This window comes from Phalangium opilio, unplaced genomic scaffold, assembly GCF_054372755.1.
Source record: "Phalangium opilio isolate 3A_F unplaced genomic scaffold, DU_Popi_V2 ptg000082l_1, whole genome shotgun sequence".
Classification (NCBI taxonomy): Eukaryota; Metazoa; Arthropoda; class Arachnida; order Opiliones; family Phalangiidae; genus Phalangium; species Phalangium opilio.
In genome coordinates, this window is record NW_028324189.1 from 3,758,655 (window position 1) to 3,771,406 (window position 12,752).

Sequence of the window (12,752 nt, forward strand, 5' to 3'; positions counted from 1 at the left end):
GAGTGGAAAGATAGTCTATTTGAAGCTGTTTGTTAATAAAAGAAATATTTTGTTCATTTTCAGGGTCTTTACGCAGAAATACATATTACAGAAAATACACATTTTTAAATTATTTTATTAATTTCTTCAATCAAATCGAATGTATAAAATGTAATGTTTCAAAATAAAACTTGCGTCAATAAGTCTGTGTTATAAAATAATTTTTATTTATAAGCTTATCAGCGACCCACTATAATAGAGCAATCTCTAAAGTCTTGGTGTGACGTCACCCACGCCATTTGTCTATAGAACCAAACAAAAAATGTACCAAAAATGGCCGCCCCTTTGCCAAAGCTAAGCCCTAGACACTGACGAAACAACTGAGATAGCTCTATTAATTGTTTACAAAATTAATTATTAATATTTCACAATTTAAGAAAGAATCAGATCTTAAATAGAAGGGTTTTGTTTTTATTATTACTTTAGTTAGAAAAGAGTTACAAACACTATTGTGTGTAATAAAGCTCTCAAATTCTATTGCAAATTTATGAACGGAATAATCAACATTTGCCGCTAGGGGCGCTGCATACGTAGTTACGTATTTACTGACATCTAAATGACAAGTAATAAAGCTCTCAAATTCTTTACAAATTTATGAACGGATTAATCAACATTTGCCGCTAGGGGCGCTGCATACGTAGTTACGTATTTACTGACATCTAAATGACAATATCACAGTTGACATATCCGGTCACGTGACATGACGTCATATCCGGTCACGCGACATGACTTCGTATCCGGTCACTAACGTGACGTCATATCCGGTCACGTGACATGACGTCATATCCGGTCACGTGAGGTGACGTCACAGAGGTAATTGACTTGTGACGTCACAGAGGTGATTGACTTGTGACGTCACAACAGATGTTTATAATAGGTTATGATTATCCATTACTATTTCATTCATTTAGGCCTAGCGTTCATTCATTTAAGCCTAGCGTTCATTCATTTAGGCCTAGCGGTGTACAGCTATTTGTATTTCGCGCCTGGGATATGGCTCATCCGAGTCGGAGCTTTTAGCGCCCCCCGACGTTGGAAAATTTTTTCTTGAATTCTTGGTTGGAGGTCAGCGCCGAGCTCATTCTTTCTTTGCCTCGAAGCCGTCGAGGTCGCTTGGGAAATCCGTTCCTGCTCAGCTGATCGTGATCGCGGCTTTGGACGTCGATTCTTAATAATTCCGCCATTTCTCTGATCGTTTTTGCCAAAGACGCATGCTGAATTCCAAGCTCTCGAAGACTTAGCGGCCATTGCTTCGCCTCGTGTTTCAACAGTCCGTAAGCTTAAACTTTTCAATAATCCGAACTCATCTAGCTCCCCTTAAATTATTTCATTTATTCCGTGAGTTTAAATCATTTAGGAAGTGTTAATTGTTAGTTATTTATGTATATTTATTGAAAATAAGGTACAATAAGAAGAAATTTCAATATTTTTAAGTTATTACGCGTAAACCCCTTATAGAGATTCTAAAATTTTATTCATGGCGGTATATAATTAATTAAAAAAACCGCGTATCTTTTCTAAAATAAGCCTCATTTATGATTTAGTTCCACGAGCTATTAAAAATATTTTATCCGTGCCTGGTAATTAACGAGGGTATTTTCTAATTATTACGCGTAAATTAAAGATCTTTTAGATTCTAAAATCGTATTCACGGTAGTATAATTATTCTAGATAATGAACCACGCTTTCTATTTAAATTAAGTTCCATTTTAAAGGGGGCGAGATTAAGTTGCGTTAGGCTTAAGCATTAAAAATATTTTATTTGGGCCTGGAACTAATCTTTAACCTTTTTCTTTATGCCGCCATTTTAATTTAAATTAACGAGGGTATCTTTGAACTATTACGCGTAAATTAAAGACCCTTAAGATTCTAAAATTTCATTTATGTCCATATATAATTATTTTAGATAAGGAACCACGTTTTTAAATTTCATTTAACGGGCGAGATTAAATTTCATTAGGCTTAACCATTAAAAATATTTTATGCAGACCTGGGTCTAATCTCTAAATTATTTTAAAATAAAATAACGGCATTAAGTAAAAACTTGAAAGGGTATTTTAAAAGTATCAAGCTCAAATTTAAGGCTCGATAAACAAGGCGAGATTAAGTTGCAATAGGCTTAACCATTGAAATATTTTATCGGGACCTGGGTCTAATCTCTAAGCTTTTACTTTATGCAGTTATTTTAAATTAAATTAAAGACGGTATTTTAAAATTATTAAGCTCCAAATTTAAAGCTCGATAAACCAGGCGGGATTAAGTTTGTAACCGATTTGCTGTAAAAGCTAAAGTTGCAATAGGCTTAACCATTAAATTATTTTATCGGGACCTGGGTCTAATCTCTAAGCTTTTACTTTATACCGTCACCTTAATTTAAATTGATAATGAGGGTATTTTAAAATTAATCCGCCTAGAAGGTTTTCTGAAATTATTTCAAAGCACAGTATTTAGTAATGTACCTTTAAAGTAATGCTAGGTACAATTCAATGTAATTAATGGCAAAAATATTCTTGGGTAATAAACACGCGACCTTTTCTAATTATTTAAATCTATGGGATTGTTGCCATTAATTATTTTCTTTAAACTTTAAAAGTAATTTCAGAAAACTTTAAAAGTAAAGAATATAAACCGAAGCTAGTTATAATTATTCTTTGATATTTTGGGTTGATTCTTAAAATTAATCTGAGATATGATACTTCAATATTTAAGGACGGTCTTTTTTTTCTTTAAATCTAGGGGGTAGCTAACCTAACTTATTATTTTCAATATTTTGACTATCATAAGTATCCCTTTAATTAGGCAATGGCTTAATATTTGTTATTAATGTATTTTCGTTTATAGATGCGGTTGCTTTTCTCGCATTTCCTTGGCTGACACTGCTGTTCAAAGATGATGCTCGTAACTTGGGATTTCCTCCGCTGCTAGAGACTATTATCCCAGATGACATCTTTCTTGGATTTGCGGTACAAGATGTCTTGAAGCTCATCCGACCTTGCTATCATTCTCTACGATGACTTTAAAGATGGGAGAACGTCACCGAACCTAGAAAATTGAAGATATATTTAATTATCATTAACGGGAAATTTGTTAACTACTTAATTCTTTTTTTCGCGTTCAAACTTTACTTGTAACTACTTAATTCTTTTTTTCGCGTTCAAACTTTACTTGTAACTACTTAATTCTTTTTTTTTTGGTTCAAACTTTAATTTACAACACTCTTTAATTTATTTTTTTGTACGAAATTTTTGTAAACACTCTATTTTTTTCTTTTTATTCAATAAATTTTGCCTTAAACCTCGTTCTTTCTTTTATTTCAATACTTTCGATACTAGGCTTGGTTTCGATTTTTTTTAATCGGGACTTAGGGGGATATTTTTGACCCTTTTTATTGCCTTTTTAAGCTTAATAATTAAACAAAACATGAACAAAAACCATTTACATAAAAAAATTAATTTTTATTAAAAATTTATAAAAAAAATAAAAATTTTATTAAAAAAACAATAAAAAAGCATAAAAAAGGTCAAAAAAACTACCCTAAGTGTTTTTCTTATGTTTTTGTACCTTCCATAGTAACGAAACTTTAAATTTAAACTTAAGCTACCACCCCCAAAGTAAGCCTTGCGAGCCCAATTTAAATTTAACAAGCCCCTGTTCAACTCGGGAATCATTAAATTTAAACTAAGGCCCGCTGTGGAGCCCCCAAAACCAGGAAACGTCGTCCTTAGCATGGGATTTCCAATGAATGTCCACTTGAAGAATGTTGTCGCATCATGTCCACAAGAATGTTGTCGCATCATGTCCACAAGAATGTTGTCGCATCATGTCCACAAGAATGTTGTCGCATCATGTCCACAAGAATGTTGTCGCATCATGTCCACAAGAATGTTGTCGCACCATGTGCACAAGAATGTTGTCGTATTATGTCCACAGGAAAGTTGTCGCACCATGTCCACAAGAAGAATGTTACTGCATAAGATAAATTGTTATTATTTGGGAAAAATGGAACATGCATAACTTCGAATTACATACCTTAATATGAAAGTCGACTTCAATGTTCTCGCATGATGTAGCATAAAATGTTCCAGCTTAAGACGAAATCTTATAATTTGGCAAAAAATGGCACATGCATAACTTTAAACCCAATAACGTAATAGGGGGAGAGATTTTACTATGATAAAAGCCAACCCTTGCCTTAAACTCCCTTAAAATACTGATTACTTTTAAAGGAGATGGCGTGCGAGAGACCATCTAGCTATGACATAATTTATTTAGTTCCTGCAAAACAACCTCAATGAGCCACTCGACAAGCGCTGTCTCCTCTAAAAATAATTATAATTAAAACCCATAACTTGATACACTATTACTGGGAAGGGAATCTCATACATTAAAGCTAACCCTTGGCTTAAAATCCTGATTAATTTCATTATTTTTAAATGAGAAAACGTATAACCAGTCTTCTACCTATTACATAAATAAAGAATTTATTGAGATCCTACAAAACTCCCTCAAAGGACCGGTGCTTCCTCGTCCAAAAATAAATAAAATAATCTAGAAATGCTTGAGTAAATATTTAAATTTCTTTCAACTAACGAAGCTTGAATTATTATTATAAGTGCCTAAAATGTTTAAGATGTTGCATAAATAGTTTTAATAAGGAGATTCCCTTTCAAAAATTGGTTCTGAATTAAGGTAGAAATTGAATTAATGATGTGATTAATAATGTGCGCAATTTTTGCCAAATTATTCGCAAAGCTAATATATTTTCGGCATTCACCCAAAAGCTTCTCCAAATGCAAAAATTCTAAAGTAAATAAACAAATTGAATAGATTAAACCTCTCCTAAAGCTACCTCTCTTATTTAGAAGCTACATATTCAAATTGTTTATTTGGAATCGAATAATAGCTAAACATAAATCTGCTTAATTCAAACTGGAGCTGAAATCTAACTCAATTTCAAATTTAGAATGTGTGCTATGCCAAGCAACAGCCAATGGGATGTCCTTTCAATGGCTTGGCTAAAATTGTTGTTCCAAATCGGGAACTATTTCTAAAATTAAGTACGGCGAAATGAGAGTAAAAAGACTGAAATAATTTTCCAATTCAGGCAAGCCATTTACTCCTGTTACAATTGGAGGAGAAAGTATTGTACTATCTTCCCAAACAGAGTCTAGTTTAACATTCTAAACGAAACTCGTTAGCTAAAAATCGACTGTCTCCCAGTGAGAGGGTCGCAGGGCTTTATGTATCACGGACATGATCACCAATCTAAAATACTTGGAGCCAATTTGCCAAAAAAAAAAACCTCAGAGCATTAACCGAAGAAAAATTACAAAAGATAAAGTTATCCTTTTTCACCAGGAAACTACAAAATAATTTACGCATCAGTGTTCACAAATATTCTATAGTGTTCATTCGTTGCAATAACAAGTTAATAATGCAGTTTGAGAAACTAAATGTGGCAAGCATTTACCGTCTCTCAGCATCAAGAAGTGTTCAATTATTAAATTACTCATACACTTGCATCATAAACCTAACTATGCGGTCAAGATTAAAGCGAATCATCCAAACCAACTAAAATGCTCAATATCCAATAACAAAATTATCAAAATAGTTCCATTACCTTTACAAATCGCCAACAAAACTCCTCCACACACTTGCTCTTGTTTAAGCCTTGGCAGACCGGTTTAAGCCTTGGCGGACCGGCCCAAACAGCAAATCGCAACTCGTGAAATCCGATAGCATCGATTTTCACAGACTTCCAATGCATAATTTTAATATTAATTAATAGACGTATTTTATACTTATAATACGATTAAAAATTATAATAAAAACTTTAATAACTTACCAAATCAGGTTATTTTCTATGGGCAATTCGTCCACGGACCACGTTGCCTCTTTTCTTACGATGACGTGGCGTTAAAAGTCTAAGCAGACGACACAAATTGGTGTAATTTAACCGACCTTGGTCACAATGTTGACACCGGTTATACACCAAAAAATAGGTGTTCTTGAATCTCTATGTTAATAATATGCAAATTAGGTCGATTTTCATGGGATTTCAAGATCACACACTTTGTAGTGCGTTCAGTCCTGCTCATCATAGTTATATAAGTAACACATTTCTATTTTATTTTTATATGTTCTTCAAAGGCGAGTAAAATTTGAAAAATATATTGCGCCAAAATAGGCTCTATAATCATATCATGGTATTAATAAATTCCTATTTTTATTCGTACGTTACTAAGGCTTGTATGTATATTTCTTCTATGCAAATATGTGTGTTGTTGTTCTATCACCTGGTTGTTTTACCGCCAATTTTTCTCCCACAAGTCAGTAATTTGGCAAACAACAAAAGCACAACCAGTAAAAACAATATTATTAATTCTTATTCGGTTAACCGTTTTCCTGTGGCATGTCCCATGGAGTAAATTTATTGGAGTGAGAACAAAGTTTCACCAGTACAGCATAATTTGAACGTCTTACTGATCCTGTAATAATGCTCCATGCTGGCCCCTTGTGACATTGTAGCTTTAACCATGTACGGGCAATTTTGAGCTTTTACAATATTTTGCATAAATATATTTACTTGTGCAATTAGAACAGAAAGATGAGCTGCATCTAGTTCATAGTCATCATAGTGAATGTCTAAAATTTGTTCCCACATGCAAGGAAATTTTAGATTTTCAATAACAGTTGTGCGTTGCATGTTCACTAACAACCTGTTGACTCTATCATTGTTAATTTCACTTGTGATGTACTCTTCCGGACGTGGCTCATAGTCTTTCCTCCCATTTGTCGCCTTCTTATTATAATTAGCTAATGATATTTCGGTTGGTGATCTTTTGGATTTGCGTCCTTGATTCCATCCGCACATTTTGCTTGTGCAGCTTACGGGTTCATTCCCAAAAAGCGTGACATAGTCTTCCAAGGCAAAAAGCACTGCAGCAACGTGGTTGCAACGCGCCATAGCTGATGCTTTGCAATGGCAACTGGCATCTACAACTTTTCCTTGCATAGATAGCATGACTAACACACTATAAGTAGTTTCCATATGGTACGATGACATGACATCAGCTTTCAAACAATAAAACTTCTCGTGATTGCTAACATTCCTATCTTTTAGATTTTTTACATTCCCAGACGTAAAATATACACGTCCTTTTTTTAAGGGCTTTGATGTATGGATGTCAGGTTCATCATCGCTGTCCCGTAAAGTTTCGCCACCATTGAGTGTGATGTTAACAGCGCTAGTAACAAGGTGTTCATGAATATGATGATATGAAAAGTTTTGTGGTATTGATACCGAGGGAAACATTTTCCAACCTATCGTTAAATATAAATGTACCCATTATTTTAGATGACTTTATTTAACTAAAAAATAATGTGGCACATACCAGTTACAGGAAACTGAGGTGGTCTGTTACATTCAATATTTGACAAAATTTTTGATCGAGCAGCTTTGACACTATGTCCTAGCAGTTCCCCATTATCAACAACATTATTAATTGACGAATTACCAAGTTTAATAAATTTGTTACACCTAAGAAAATACATCAAAATATATCACACGTTTTCCACGAAAAACTGCTTGGCAGAAGAGCCAAGGCTTATGTTTTTACTACACTTATTTACTAACCTTTCTATTAGTTCTTCTTTCTTCCCTTTTACTGGCAATCCCCTACATTGGAGCCACCTTTTCAACTGAATTACACTGTGCCTACCAATATCTTCATGGACAAAAACTGCACCAGGAACATCATTTTCACTTAAATTAACTGCAGCATAGGGTAAAGAGGCCGCCATTTTCAACCACGACCACCGAATCCGAATAGGCCGAAATCACAGGAGCAGGTTTGCCAGATATAATTTGAAAAGAATATTCCACTCCGAAAATGGCTGACAACCACGGGAGGGGACACCGCGTGCGAAAGGGGGGGGATTATCGAACAGTACTATTGCTAGCAGCCAATGGAAAACGGCCTAAGAGTGACGTCAAGGGACTATCGTCTGCTTATTGATTTCTTTTTCCTAATGTTCTCGCCCCAGTTGGGCAACACTATTTTACCCCGAAATTATTTTTGCCGAACTTTTGCCGAATTATGGCAATCCTATAAGAAATTTTTCTTATTTCCGGCCCTGACTACAAGTAACTACATAGTTACTGGGGCTGAACATCAGCGAGCTATTACTCCTTGGTTTTAACGCTTTTGCCATCAACTCCAGTAATATTTCTCCATGGGTTTAAAAGTTGCAACTTTCTCAGCTTCTTTCCTGGGATAAAACCAAAACACGGAGTCCATTAAAAATACAGACTCCGTGGATAAACCAAAGAGGGTAGAAAGAGGGGGAGTAGAAGCTAGCGGCTTTGGCAAGGCATTTTGGGTGTTCTCGCTTTTCTTTTTTATTTATTTGTTATATTTTCCTCCTAATATCCGGTTCACCGTATTTCAACCAATAAGAGGGCAGAGAAAGATGCGCGCGCACCGGAAGCTTAGAGGTAAACTTTCAAAGCGAGAACACTCCAGCCTAGCCTTCTACTCCCCTTCTTTATACCCTCTTTGGATAAACCGAATACGGCGGCAAAAAATAGCAACGCCTGTGTTACGTCATAGATCACGTGGCTTCTATTTCTTTTATATAACGGTGGTTCGCGCACGCCACTTTGTAGTCTATTAATTTTACGCCGCTGGAGAGAGAGGTTTTAGCATTTTAGATCTAGGGTTTTAATAGTTTTTAATAGTTTCAATAGTTTCAATAGTTTCAATAGTTTTAATAGGTTTTTAATGGTTTTAATAGGTTTTTAATGGTTTTAGGTAAGTTGGTGTTAACGGAGCCTCCGAGATATCTAGGCCCATGCATGTCGATTTTTACGTGGGGAAATATCCAGTTTCATAGAGGAAATATTTTTTCCCTTTGTGTGTACGAGGTGGCGCTTTAATGACCGGGGTCTTTCATAAATTATCGATGACCTTTTAGGGGCCAATTATAAAACTTTTATGAAGGAGAAAGGTTTCACCTTTAAATTAACGTAATGTTTTAGGGGCTATTCACTATTTATTGAATCTATTGGTTAGATTGTAAAAGTAATTATAAGATTTTAACATCGTTGTTTTTTTTAGTAAAACACAACTTCTTGAAGTTGCTAATTCACAGTTTTCATATACCATTAGAGGATTTTTTACCCCTTCAAAACCTTTCATTTTTTTAACCTTAACATTTTTATCCTTTACTTCTTTCGAATGATTGTTTAATAAACGTCTTCGTAAATTTTCAAAAACATTTTTTGGAAAAACTTTACTTTAGCTCGCGCATTCAAAATACAGTTTTTTCAATAAATATCATTTCTTGGAGGTTAATTATATGATAATTAATTACATTTAAGTCGCGGAAACTATTTTAATCAATATTTTCACGAACCTAACCTAACCTAACCAAACCTAACCTGACCTAACCTGACCTAACCTGACCTAACCAAACCTAACCAAACCTAACCTAACCTAACCTAACCTAACCTAACCTAACCTAACCTAACCTAACCTAACCTAACCTAACCTAACCTAACCAAACCTAACCAAACCTAACCTAACCTAACCTAACCTAACCTAACCTAACCTAACCTAACCAAACCTAACCAAACCTAACCAAACCTAACCAAACCTAACCAAACCTAACCTAACCTAACCTAACCTAACCTAACCTAACCTAACCTAACCTAACCAAACCTAACCAAACCTAACCAAACCTAACCAAACCTAACCTAACCTAACCTAACCTAACCAAACCAAACCTAACCAAACCTAACCAAACCTAACCAAACCTAACCTAACCTAACCTGACCTAACCTAACCTAACCAAACCTAACCTAACCTAACCTAACCTAACCTGACCTAACCTAACCTAACCTAACCTAACCTAACCTAACCAAACCTAACCTAACCTAACCTGACCTAACCTAACCTAACCTAACCTAACCTAACCAAACCTAATATTGATTATAATAGTTTCCGCAAACCTAACATTTCTTGGAGTTGACAATATTTAGTAATATTTTGGAAAAGGTGATATTTATGCAGTTGATAAGCCTTGGCAATAACAAAAACAGGCGCACATTAGCCGCTCATGGAAGGGAATAAGAGGGAATAAATTACAAAAAACATGGAAAATATTGATGTAAGTTAGTTTCCGCACCTTAAATTTAACTAATTATCGTATAATTAACCTCCCAGAAAAGATATTTATTGAAAAAACTGTAATTTGAATGCGCGAGCTAAAGTAAAGTTTAGCCCATTTTTTTAACTATCCGCGACCTCGGCTTCACCGCTCTACGTCTATACCTTGCCCTAATATTGTAGCAGTCGACGGGGTCATGAGGCTGAACTTGTTTATTTTACGGTGCTGAAAGCGCCACCAAGCGGGAAAACACGGCGAACTAAATTAGTCAAAAAAATATTCTCGCTTCGCTACATGCATGTGCCTAGATATCTCGGAGCACCAACGTCATATTTGCTAAAGTAAAAAAAAAACTCTCTCAAATTTAACTAATATATCATGAATCCTACAAAACATTAATTACTAATAATTAATTACAGAGAGTGGCAGAAAAATTTGGAAAAGTTGTGGAAAGTCTCGAAGGTGCTGATGTCCCAGAGTTTACAAAAGCAGTCAAAGCTCAAGATTCAAAAGTTCTGCCACCAATAAACAATTCCCTATCTGCTAAAGAAGTATTTAATTAAATTAATCCGGCCGATATACTTAAATTGAATAATTAATTTAATTGAGATTAATATAAATTTAATTTTAGACTTTAAACGCTAGACTTGAAAATCTTATTAATTCAGCACCGTGCATGTTATTCATGAGAGGCAATCCCGAAGCTCCTAAATGCGGATTTAGCAAACAAGTAATTGCCCTATTGAATGAAACCAATGCCAACTATGAAACCTTTGATATTCTACAAGATGAAACTGTACGACAAGGTAATAAAGACGACAAACACGTCCCTCCCCCCCCCTACCCCATGTGCATAATTTAATTTCACGTAATATCTCTTTAATTTTAGGTCTAAAAGAGTATAGTAATTGGCCAACTTACCCTCAACTTTACGTGAAAGGAGAACTTATAGGGGGTCTTGATATTTTGAAGGAATACGCTGAAAATGGGGAATTAGAGTCGCTCCTACCCAAAAAAGAAAACATTAACGATAGACTAGAAAAATTAATTCAAAAGGATAAAGTCATGATTTTTATGAAAGGAAATCCGCAACTTCCAAAATGTGGATTTAGTAGAACTCTTATTGGAATTCTTAATGAAGCAAAGTGATTAATATATTATTATATTGAATTTAATTAAGTTTAATTATCTCTTAAATCTTAATCGTTGCATTTTATCTTGTTTTTAAGTAAATAATCTTGTGTTTAAGTAAATAATCTTGTGTTTAAGTAAATAATCTTGTGTTTAAGTAAATAATCTTGTGTTTAAGTAAATAATCTTGTGTTTAAGTAAATATTCGGTCTAACGAATTCAAATATTGGTTCTGTTTTAATAAAACAATTTTTCTTTTAACTAATTAACACTATAAGACGTTGTATACTTATTTAAATCGCCAATTTCATTCGGTTTTAGTCTTAAGACTATTAAGAATTTAACCGCATGCACCTATCTCTTGAAAGTTAATGGCTTAGAAACCGTTTATCAAAAGAGTTATTTTCAACTCCCCAGTACGGGTGCATGCTATTGACACTTTGATAATAGAGACGCGAGAAACTCTAAAAATTGTGCCCCCCTGACTGAGATAATAAACTGTGTTTTAGAAATTAGAATTTGTCGCCTGAAAATATTTTACGTAAAGAAAACTGCGAAGAGAAAATTTTGGGGAACGACAGCTCGATAAATAAAACTCAAGTCTTCGGTATTCCCTTAGCGCGTACTATATAGTCGTAGTTGTTAATGTATTAAAATGGAACGGAGCTCGACTGTCTCTGTAGTTCACAGTGCGGAACCACAGGTGACCACATATCGCTGCTCTCTCCGCTCGCACCCCACTCCTCTCTCTCTTATCCTTATTTCAAATTCCATTTTAGGAAGCAGGGAATACTTTGATAGATTCTAACGCGACCAACCCGGCGGGGATTTGAAATCAATGTCTTTGTCTCTTTAGGCCTATTTCGGTTGGGCCTTTGCTTCTTCGTCTCTTGTTTTGTTAACGGTTCGCTTAATTTGTGAGTCTCTTTCTCGCACGCCACACCTTTGGAAGGAATATCCAAAGCCTTTTGATTATTCTATACCCTAGCACTTTCATTGTCATTAAAAGTTTACGCCAAAGGGTTATGACCGAGGACCCATGCGGGACTCTGATAGTTATTAGAGACTCTTAATTTCTCGTATTTGTTTTGACTTAATGTTGCGGAAGATAGAGGGGCTTTTTTTAGTATCGTCAATTGATTAGGAGGGTAAATGGAATGAATTTTAAAAATTTATACAACACCATCGTTGTCCTAGCTGGAAATGATAGCCTGTCATTTGCTGTACCCCTTTTGGGTTTGAGGGTACGGTAATATATCTTCGTCAAGATATTTTTAATTTAAAAGAAAAAAATGTACGAATGTTCTAGACCAAATTTAATAATGAAGAGCTATGTAGGTTTGTGCGCAATAACTTTTGAAATATTTTACTTGAGACATTCTTTATCACTTGGCATGCAATCTAATCTCAAG

General features: G+C 34.7%; 2 protein-coding genes and 1 long non-coding RNA gene across 4 annotated transcripts; 1 reads left to right on the forward strand and 2 right to left on the reverse strand.

Annotated features, from left to right (window-relative positions):
• Positions 1–97: 97 nt before the first annotated feature.
• LOC149651005 (uncharacterized) lies at positions 98–6,551 on the reverse strand. Of its 2 annotated transcripts, XR_016371028.1 has the most exons (4): positions 5,885–6,551; positions 5,660–5,794; positions 4,069–4,840; positions 98–4,005 (listed from the first exon to the last, which is right to left on the reverse strand). It is a non-coding gene; the product is annotated as an uncharacterized LOC149651005 (long non-coding RNA). The 2 variants fall into 2 exon arrangements; XR_016371027.1 differs by having other exon boundaries at positions 5,660–6,551.
• A 52-nt stretch (positions 6,552–6,603) lies between these two features.
• On the reverse strand, positions 6,604–7,981 carry LOC149651006 (uncharacterized). Its single transcript, XM_089847754.1, has 4 exons — positions 7,676–7,981; positions 7,434–7,579; positions 6,759–7,362; positions 6,604–6,684 (listed from the first exon to the last, which is right to left on the reverse strand). The coding sequence occupies exons 1-4, from the start codon at positions 7,840–7,842 to the stop codon at positions 6,672–6,674; spliced, it is 930 nt and encodes a 309-aa protein (XP_089703880.1). The 5' UTR covers positions 7,843–7,981; the 3' UTR covers positions 6,604–6,671.
• Positions 7,982–10,194: 2,213 nt separating this feature from the next.
• Positions 10,195–11,858, forward strand: LOC149651007 (glutaredoxin-3-like). The gene is made up of 4 exons (XM_089847188.1): positions 10,195–10,209; positions 10,629–10,760; positions 10,841–11,015; positions 11,099–11,858. Exons 1-4 carry the CDS (start codon positions 10,195–10,197, stop codon positions 11,356–11,358), a joined length of 582 nt encoding a protein of 193 aa, XP_089703314.1. The 3' UTR covers positions 11,359–11,858.
• Positions 11,859–12,752: the final 894 nt, after the last annotated feature.

Excerpts from the sequence above, each read along its gene's own strand:
- LOC149651007 (XM_089847188.1), top strand. Across the intron at positions 10,761-10,840 it reads ATTCCCTATCTGCTAAAGAA|ACTTTAAACGCTAGACTTGA; the intron begins GTATTTAATTAA and ends ATTTAATTTTAG. Across the intron at positions 11,016-11,098 it reads AGATGAAACTGTACGACAAG|GTCTAAAAGAGTATAGTAAT; the intron begins GTAATAAAGACG and ends CTTTAATTTTAG.
- LOC149651006 (XM_089847754.1), bottom strand. The coding sequence starts at position 7,842 with ATGGCGGCCTCTTTACCCTATGCTGCAGTTAATTTAAGTGAAAATGAT. Across the intron at positions 7,580-7,675 it reads AAAGAAGAACTAATAGAAAG|GTGTAACAAATTTATTAAAC; the intron begins GTTAGTAAATAA and ends GTATTTTCTTAG. Across the intron at positions 7,363-7,433 it reads ACCTCAGTTTCCTGTAACTG|GTTGGAAAATGTTTCCCTCG; the intron begins GTATGTGCCACA and ends ATTTAACGATAG.